The sequence below is a fragment of the Etheostoma spectabile genome, chromosome 7, assembly GCF_008692095.1.
Source record: "Etheostoma spectabile isolate EspeVRDwgs_2016 chromosome 7, UIUC_Espe_1.0, whole genome shotgun sequence".
In the NCBI taxonomy this organism is placed as follows: domain Eukaryota; kingdom Metazoa; phylum Chordata; class Actinopteri; order Perciformes; family Percidae; genus Etheostoma; species Etheostoma spectabile.
Window position 1 is genome coordinate 12,702,471 of NC_045739.1, and position 9,649 is coordinate 12,712,119.

The window sequence follows — 9,649 nt, forward strand, 5'->3', positions numbered from 1 at the left end:
CCCCCCCCCCCCACCGTAGTATACTCTGACTTCAAAGACCTGATTGGCCAGATCCTGATGGAAGTCTTAATGATGTCCACCCAGTCACGTGTCCACAACCCCTTCGCCAGCTTGACCGCCACCTCTCAGCCAATTGCAGCCAAATCCCCCGACCACCGTCTGACACTGGTGCAGCCCTCCAGCCAAGCTGGCAGCCCCATGGGCCCCAGCGCAGGGTCCTTTGGAGCCAGCTCTCTGTCCAGGCAAGTGCCTTGACTCACTATAATGAGCTTTGACAGTGTAACTCCTAGTGACATATCAATGCTCTCAATTGGTCACATACACTCCTCAAAGGTGTGCTCCATTGATATTTAATGTGATTGGAAGCTGCCATGTGTTCTTTTTTTCCTATATTTTCTGATTTTGGTTTGAGCATTTAAGACATTGTTGGATGAATTTTACCAATCATCGTGTCAATGTTGTCCACAGTCTGTATGGATGTGGTAGTCCTCAGTCGATGGCTTTGGATGCAGCCAAGAGGACCTCCCCATCTCTCCCCACCCCTACTACACCCTCTGTACCTTCCTCATCCTCTACCCCACAATTTGTTGTGCCCCCTAGCCCACCCACTACTGCTACTCTGAGACACACTCTCAACCCTCCATCTGCTCCAATGCCCATCTCCCAGCGCTATCGGCCTTACTCCGTCTCCTCTCCCTGGGGGGCTCCTTCCCCATCTAGCCCGGTTCAAAGAGGATTTAGCTTCTTTGGACCCTCTCCTAGCCCTGCAGGACCCTCTGTTCCTCCTAACACCCCAGTTCCTGTGCCACCACCCAGCCCCCAGTCCCTCTCCTTGAGCTCACCTAGGGCTCGCAGCCAACCCTCCTCCACACCCCCTCCCATCGTGCCCCCTTCTCCCAGATCGAATACCCGACTGGCTGCCTTTGCTTCCAGGATCCCACCATCTAGGTATCTCATCTGCTATTTGCATGTCTGTGTGTGATGCACATGCAAGCATACTAAAACTGTAACTTTTTGAGAACCAAAAGATTGGAGGTTGGGTTTGAGCTGAGTCTTTGGTCATATCCCTTTTATGGTATGTTGCTTCTTTTGTTAAGTTTCATTCAGTCAGTTCTCATCTGCACACATTTATAATGATCTCAACTGGCTAATCAGTCCCTCCAGGATTTTGCAATGTCGGGATCGCGCTAATTCACGAAAATTCAACTAATCACTGCGACTTTGGTGCAATTTGCAATTGTGACCAATCACTGCAACTTTTTTGCAAATTTGACCAATAACCCAAGTGTCCCGCGATTAAAACCAATCCAAGCTGTCCCACGTGCCAGACTTTATGTATGTGGCTCTCCGAGTCACATACTGATACATTTAAGCGGGAGTGAGAACGGGTTGACATCACACGTACGTTGCCATATTCATTTCCTTGTTTACAGAGACTGTGTGACTCGAACATCTCACATTTACCAACAAAACGTACAGCAAACTGTTTATGGAAAGACCATGCAAAACATCTCAGACCGTCCTGCCAGCCTGTATACATTCAATGTTCACTCTGTCGCTGAAGCGGCCGCTGTTTCAATCCTGTCAGCTTTCTGCAGCTGGCGGGGCTGCTGAGTTTCCCCCGCGACTGAAGCGCACACACACAAACACACACAGTGGATGCAGGAAAAACCGGAGATGAGACGTAGTACAGCATGACCTAAATTGAGGACAGCTACCCTTGTTATTGTAAGTGCAATGATAAGTTAAAGTCCAATAAACTGTTTGAATGTGTGTCCCAGGCCAGGATAGGAAACTAACTAACAATGTAAATATCAACAAGCCACTGACAGACATGTTGAAATTTGATTAATTCAATATATTCTTTTATGTCTTAAATCCACCAGCCATTTTCATATTATACCAACATTTGCAGCATCCTGAGTTTTTTTGGTAAGGTTACTATGAAATCTCAGCCTACAGTAGTTATATTCTCCCCAAAACAAGTTTTATTTTAATTTTTTTTTAATTTTTTACAAAAAGCTCCCGCAACATCAGGCATTTTGGGCTGCTACAATCTCCAAAAAAGTCCGCAAAATCCTAGAGGGACTGGCTAATATTTAGACTGCTAGTCTAAACATCAGTGAACAACCGCATTTTAGCATTTTTATGTTTTACAAATCTTAATTGAATTAAAAATGGAGTTAAAGCAGCAATTGCAAAACAATATATTTTATGTATGTATGTGTATATATTAGTATGTTGTCTGTTACAAATGCCCAAATGGGAATTAAGTTTGAGTGAATTATTAAATTATACAATAAAACATTTCAAACTCCCTATATTTTTACTTGCATCACTTGAGATTTAACCGAAAATGCTAATATACGGGGTGTTGAGACAATTAACAGGCATTCTAATTTTATTTAGTATTGCTTGTTGCTAACATGTTATCATTTTGAAAGATCTAACCCATTTGCAAATAACGAATAGTAGATATATTTAACAAACATGTTCTATTGGTCCAATGTTTCCAATGAAATTTTCAAGCAATTAAGATGTGGCTTATGCCTTTTTGCATTCGCTTGCTCAAGACAGTTGTGTGGGTGATTGTGAAAGAACTTTTTTTTTTTTCTCAACTGATTACTGAACTGACAGACAGAAAATAAAAGCTGCAGATAAAATGGTATAAATTAATGTTTAAAAAAACAGCACAAGAAGTAGTCTTTAAGCAAGCATGCAACCCTCCAGCATCCTCTCCTTGGTGCTCCTCTCTTCCTTGTCCTCTTTTCTTGTGACTTGTTACCATTCTACATTTGTCTTCAACTTTTTCCACTTCCCTTCTGTCTCCTCATGCTTGCACAACATCCTCTTTTCTTCCGACCTTTCTTCATGTCTTCTCCTCGTCGTGTTAGCCCCTTGTCGGCCCTGTTCTTTGCCCTCTCTGACATGTCTCAGGACAGCAGTGATGAAGATTCTGAGGAGGAGGAGGATTTTGCACGGGTTCAGTTTGGGTCCAGGTACACCGCTGCACGGTGTGTGTGTTTGTGTGTGCTTGCTCAATTATGTGTCCGCTGCATGATCCAGTGGGCCCACGAGGCTTACCACTAACAGCACACAAACACACCAGGTTAGAGTGGTGGAAAAATAAATGGATGCAGGCTTCACCATCTTTCATCAGACATTTAGACATAAGGTCCCTTAAGTATAACTTTTAATATATAATGTGGTGGTAAGTATTAAATATGGTTTCTACAGAGCTGCATAGAATACATCCACTTTCTTTGTGGTTCAGGTCTGCCAGAGTAACTGTAACCCTTAACCTTCAAAATCCTGTCCCATCTTAAGACATTTCTTGGCCTAGTGGTCCCTATGCATTGGATTGAGTCGAAGATGAGTATATGCAATATATTTTTATGTACAAAACAATGTTGTAAATTCAAGAGAAATTATACTCTACCCTGAAACAGTATTTAAACTTACATATCACTTAAATATAATTTAACCATGTTGGTACAGCATGAGACCGTTATGCCTTTGGTAGACATGAACTGTATGTTAAAATTTAATGATCAGGCAATATCATTGTGTGCATTGCATCTTTATTCAGGAGGGTAAAGGTACATTGTTATTTGACAGTATAATGTGTTGATTTTATGTTAAGCTTCATGGACAATTGTAACACAAGGCAAATGTGATATTTCTGCTTACATTAATTGAATTACCTCTTAAAGTTTGTCATGCTTTGAAGTAGCTCGCATACAAGTTTTGCAGTTACAGCTGACCACTAACAGCAATTTCAACTCTTGTCACCACCTTTGTCAGTTAAACGTGGGAAGCTGAATCCTAATATCAGCTTTAAAGACTTACAGCAGACAGCTCTTGAATGTTTAATATTCTCTCTTTCTCTTTCAAGAGCCCAATACTGAGATGCTGCAATGCTGTCACTAATGCTTCATAGTCTGTTTCTTTCAGGACCCTCGAGAGTGGGTTTGAGTTTGTTAACCGTGCTTACATGATTATGTTTGATGCTAACGCTATATCTCTCTGTGTTGTGATGTTTTCTGTTATTTAATGAGCTGCTCTGTGTTCTTGTTTACGTTTTTGTCTGTAGTCTTAGTGCATGCGGAGTGGGGATGTCCTGCGAATCAGCCAGCGACCGCTTCACCATTGAAGCATGCAAAGAGACAGAGATGCTGAACTACCTCATTGAGCGTTTTGACAGTGTTGGCATGGAGGAGAGGAAAGCTCCTAAGGTAAGTTACTGTCTGTAAGAAATTACAATTATTTATTCAGATGATTCATACTAAAAGTATTGTGTTCTTTTCATATTCAGAGATGAACCCAATCAATCCTAATAGTTCTTTTCATCTTATTCATCATGTTTTAATTGCAAAATCTTCCTTAGGATGGAAGAACAGTCTGTATCTCAGAGACTAACCGTAGGCCAGATGCTCTGGGAACAAGTGAAGGTTTTGCTCGACAAAGAACACTTTGATTCAACAGAGCCCAGAGAGAGTCTCTGTGAAATCAACAGCATACTATTTTACATTTACCTCAAACTGTTTTCTCTCTTGTCCTATCCATTTCTGTTTCTGTCTCAGATGTGTAGCCAACCAAATGTCAGCCAGCTTCTCAGCAACATTCGCTCTCAGTGTATTTCCCATGTTGCTCTGGTCCTGCAAGGCGCCTTGACCCAGCCGCGGTAAGAAAGCCAGCCACACACTGGGACCATCTTTGGGTTGTTTTCTTATCTGCCGTTATACTTGTGTAGGCTACGTTCTGTTCCTTTTCGTTTTAATCTGATTCCCCATAGCAACTACTTTTCAACTTCACTCCACAAACGTCAATGCTAAACTTTCTATGTTTTCTGCGTGTAGGAGCCCTCTCCATCAGTCTTTGCTGGTACCTTATCTGCTGTGTCGGAACCTTCCTTATGGCTTTATTCAGGAACTGGTGCGCATTACCCACCAGGAGGAAGAGGTTTTCAGTCAGGTGGGAAGCACTTCCGTCCATTTTTGGTACATGCTGATCCTTTTTTCGGGTCACTTTGGCTAAAACATACCCCAGAAGACACTGTGGAAAGAAGACACCCCATATCTCATATTCACTCCTATGGGCAGATTGAAATACACTGTACGGATGTTTAGTTTGATTAAATCTGTCTCTACAGGGAAGAATTAACCAATGATATAGCAGTTTACACATTCTATGTATTTAAGTGTTATTGGGTGGTCACTCTAAAGCACCTTCACAGTGATTGTGAACACAGTGAAATTGCAATAATTAGGCCAACGTCAGACAACTTCATACTGTGAACTAGAAATGCAATTCTGAAAGTGGGCATGGCACTGATGCATGACATGTTTGCTTTCTTGTATTTTACAGATCTTCATTCCCATCCTCCATGGGCTGGCTCTTGCGGTGAAAGAATGTTCATTTGACAGTGACAACTTTAAATTCCCCCTTATGGTAAGGAGATGTTGTCCTGGTCTGACCCAGAAGTACAGGGGTCTTATATGTTTTTTAAGGCAAGGACCCCTTAGCTTAGAGTGAGACGCATCAGGGACCCCCTAATACATATATTGCAGGTTTTCCTACTTACAAGCATGCAGAGGTCTGTAATTTTGTATCATAGGTACACTTCAACTGTGAGAGATTGAATCTAAAACAGAAATCCAGAAAATCATTGTATGATTTTTAAATAATTAATTAGCATTTTATTCCATGACATAAGTATTTGATACATCAGAAAAGCAGAACTTAATAATTCTTACAAATGTGACAAGTAAACAATATATTGAATACTCAATCTCACACAATTGTTATTTTATTGAAGTCATACAATGTAACCAGTTTACCTAAAAACCCAACTTGAGTCAAGCATTGTTTGTTTTGTTTTTGCAGGCATTAGCTGAGCTTTGTGAGATCAAGTTTGGAAAGACACACCCAGTGTGCAATTTGGTAAGTATACCTTTTGAGTAGCCAAAGATACATTATGGCACATAAGTGTTCATAATTATGTCCTTGTGGCTCGGATTATTTAGGCTGTTTATTTCTCAAGTCAAATCGCCAAACATTTTAGTTTTAATCTCTGAAGTATGTGCAAGTTTGGCGTGGTTTAGTCCTTAATAATCATACCAGTACCAGCATCGCCATTTGACGAACGCAAAGATGAAGGTCCTCTGCTTATTTTATTCACAACTCTGTCTTTATGCTTCCCAGAAGATGGGCAAGACAAAGTGTCCCTGTGCATGGAAAAGCCTATATTTAGCAACAGCAACCCCTCAAATCAAGAGTTCTTTGAGTTTATATTAAGGTCACTTAATTGCTTGTTAACTGTGTGTTTGTGTTATTATGATATTAATATCATAACTACTGCATGTTTTTTTCTGACAATAAGGCATTTTTAAAATAAAATAAAAAAAAAATTTTGAAATTCAATTTTCTGGAATAGAACAGCTCTCCAAATTTCATTTTACGGTTCCATGTACAATGACAATAAAGGCTATATATCTACTTATTTTTTTTTATTAGTAACTAAAACTGAGTAAGCAGGTAGGAACGCAGTACTTTCAGTTCATTGTTTTCTACAGCTATTGACAGACCTTTCCCTGTGCACCACTGCACAATAAAATGCGTTAAATGTTCAACACCAAAACACCTGTTTACCCCCCCATGAAAGATGTGTCTGTCATGGCTCTTCTGTACAGGCAACTTCACTGCCACTGTGGTGTCCCAAACCTCTGAGCCCTGGTTGTGGCAGAGAGATCCAGAGACTGTCCTACATGGGAGCCTTCTTCAGCCTCTCTGTGTTTGCCGAGGATGATGTGAGTTGTCTCATCAGTTTCACTAATCAAAAAAACCCCGAGTAGCACTAGATTGTAGCCAATTTGCATTGTAATCTCAAACTGGGGAGTAGACCTAATTTAATAATACTTCAAAAACAAAGCCTCACAAGTTGTTTAAAGTACAGACAACCTTTTAATGAATAAAATCAATGTTTTTTTGTTTTTTTTAGCCAAAAGTAGGAGACAAGTATTTCTCTGGCCCAGCCATCACTATAGAGAACACGCGAGTCGTCAGCCAATCATTGCAGCACTACCTGGAGTCAGCAAGGGTGAGTCTCAGCTTCACAAGCATTTATTCAATAGCTGTCTTTCGTACATAGAATAATGTGTTGAAATCATTTGTCATCGTTTTCAGGGGGACCTGTTCAAAGTTCTCCACAACATCCTACTAAATGGAGAAACGCGTGAATGGGCTCTTAATTACATGGCATCTCTGGTCAACTACAATGTGAAGAAAGCTCAGATGCAGGTAAGTTGCAAAACTAGTTTATTCCACATCCAACAGAATTATTAAAATAAATGTCACTTTGAGTTACCGAACTGTCACACACGAGAAAAATCTGTTGTGGAAATACAATTCAGTTTTAAATGTTTGTGTACATTTGTCAGTATTTTGTTCTAAATTAAAGTATATTTGTATTTATTAATTTGAATAAATGAAAAATAGACTGAAAATGATGCCCCCCATTGTGTCATTAATGAACTGTAAACGGCTTAATTAAAAAAAAAAAAATCTGATTTGTTCATATATTCAGGTTGAAGGTTTTGAACATTGCCATTGTTCTAAATTCATGCTCTTTTCTCCTAGACTGATGACAAGCTGGTGTCGACAGATGGCTTCATGCTCAACTTCTTATGGGTGCTGCAACAGTTGAGCATGAAGATCAAGCTGGAGACCGTGGACCCTTACTACATTTTCCATCCACGGTGTCGCCTTGTTGTCAGCCTAGAGGAGACGCGTCTGAAAGCCACCATGGAGGAGCTGAAGAGCTGGCTGGCCGAACTGCGTAGGTTGACATTTAATAAAAATTCACACATTTTTAATTTTAAGGACTTTTTTTTCTACTTTTTTGGTACTAATTTGAACAAGTCGACTCCATCGTTTATAGATTACTGTCATTTTGAGAAATCGGTTAATTACACATGGAGGAGCCCTTTTGCCTATTATACGTTTTCAGAATGATTCATCAACATTCCAGATCTGTAATTATTTTTTATTGTCATCCAATTTGTCTCAGATCACTGTTGTGTTACTGCCTCTGTATTCTTTTTGTCTATGCTTTATTTGGAGTCATGTACAAAGTATTGGCAACTACACATGCTGCACTGTATTTATGTCATACATTACAACCTATGTGACCTAATCATAAATTAATTTTTTTTTCTTAGGCTGTTAAGCTAAATTTTAACTGTTTTGATACTGAATTATTGTAGTATGTGTTTCTATATGTGAAATTATTAACTTTATTTGTTCACATGGACAGATGAAGACCCCACAAAATTCTCAGAACCCAAGTTCCCTACAGAGTGTTTCTTCTTGACACTGCACACCCACCATTTGTCAATCCTGCCTGGCTGCAGACGTTACATCCGCAGGTTGCGAGCCATCCGTGAACTGAACAGGTAGGTTATTCATTTTCAGGGAGAATGCCGTACACACACATACACACATATTTATAGCATGCTCAGTCAATGTGAGTTTTGTGGTATTTTCCCATGTCAGGACTGTAGAGGAGCTGAAGAACAGTGAAAGCCAATGGAAAGATTCTCCCCTGGCTAGTAGACACAGAGAAATGCTCAAGCGATGCAAAACCCAGCTCAAGGTTAGTTTAATATCCTGTAGATGCACCCTCTGTCTTTCCTTGATTCAACTATTGAATGAGTAAACCTTGAACACTGATTTGAAGGTATATACTAGGGCTGCACAATTAATCGAATTTTAATCGCGATCACGATTTAGACTTCCCACGATCAAATTTGCGGGATCGATGGATTATTTTTTTTAAAGCGTCATTTCATAGAACGCTCCGGGTTTTTTGCATAGCCAATCTCCCGCTCCGTAAAGCCGTCTGCTCATGAGCCAGTCAGAGTAGTTCCCTCCACCGCGCAGCTAAGTTTCTAGATGTAGACAGCCACAGAGGACAAAGTAGCGTGAGGAAAACTTGACAGATAGCAGTCGGTTATACGTCAGTCTCAAGGTTTACCAGTTTACCAGTAAACGCAACACTTTGTCCCATCTGTTGTTTTTCAGACAACAGCAGTGACCAGTGCTAGTCGGTGCTATAGCGTCTGTTAGCTTTTAGCTCCTCTAGGACGCACCGGTGCTATAGTCCTCGCATCCGCTGCAATGCTGTTTATATCGATATGGTTTAATTTTCCGTTACATGACCCATTTTGTCTGTAAAGCCGTGTCTGTGTTGAATCTCTCCTTTACTCTCTCTCCTCTTACTGTCCGGGCAGCCCGGCCACACAGCGGCCGCCGGTCCACACTTCTGACATTTGTCTACAGTTTTATTTTTTTATTAACACAGCTGTATATTGTTAAGTATGAGGGGGCAAACCTGTGTTTGTACCAGTGTTTCCATGGTAACTCTGCTATCGCGGCCGCCACGGCGAAGAACACAGAAGAAGTTATTGAATGCAACTAACTTAATTTGGTAGAGTAACAACGTGTGAGACGGAGCTGCTGGACCTGGGTCAGAGATGGGACCCATGGCCAGAATATCATAGTTCATAAAAATGCAGCCCATTGACAATACAGACATTTCATACACACGACGTGTGTATCCGCCGTTCGACCCATGCTGGACCCGTTCATA

The 9,649-nt window shown here is 40.7% G+C and overlaps 1 protein-coding gene across 3 annotated transcripts in view; it reads left to right on the forward strand.

Annotated features, from left to right (window-relative positions):
* The window catches only part of ube4b (ubiquitination factor E4B, UFD2 homolog (S. cerevisiae)), a 23,495-nt gene that overhangs the window by 4,670 nt on the left and 9,176 nt on the right, over positions 1 to 9,649 (forward strand). The window contains exons 6-19 of one of the 3 annotated variants that reach the window (XM_032521646.1): positions 20 to 242; positions 469 to 948; positions 2,895 to 2,999; positions 4,094 to 4,235; positions 4,584 to 4,684; positions 4,860 to 4,974; positions 5,368 to 5,451; positions 5,887 to 5,943; positions 6,693 to 6,809; positions 7,001 to 7,099; positions 7,186 to 7,299; positions 7,639 to 7,837; positions 8,315 to 8,453; positions 8,554 to 8,653. In XM_032521646.1, coding sequence (XP_032377537.1) covers positions 20 to 242; positions 469 to 948; positions 2,895 to 2,999; positions 4,094 to 4,235; positions 4,584 to 4,684; positions 4,860 to 4,974; positions 5,368 to 5,451; positions 5,887 to 5,943; positions 6,693 to 6,809; positions 7,001 to 7,099; positions 7,186 to 7,299; positions 7,639 to 7,837; positions 8,315 to 8,453; positions 8,554 to 8,653 — 2,075 coding nt within the window. The remainder of the gene's footprint in view (positions 1 to 19; positions 243 to 468; positions 949 to 2,894; positions 3,000 to 4,093; positions 4,236 to 4,583; positions 4,685 to 4,859; positions 4,975 to 5,367; positions 5,452 to 5,886; positions 5,944 to 6,692; positions 6,810 to 7,000; positions 7,100 to 7,185; positions 7,300 to 7,638; positions 7,838 to 8,314; positions 8,454 to 8,553; positions 8,654 to 9,649) is intronic. The other 2 variants (XM_032521647.1, XM_032521648.1) reach the window with 2 other exon arrangements.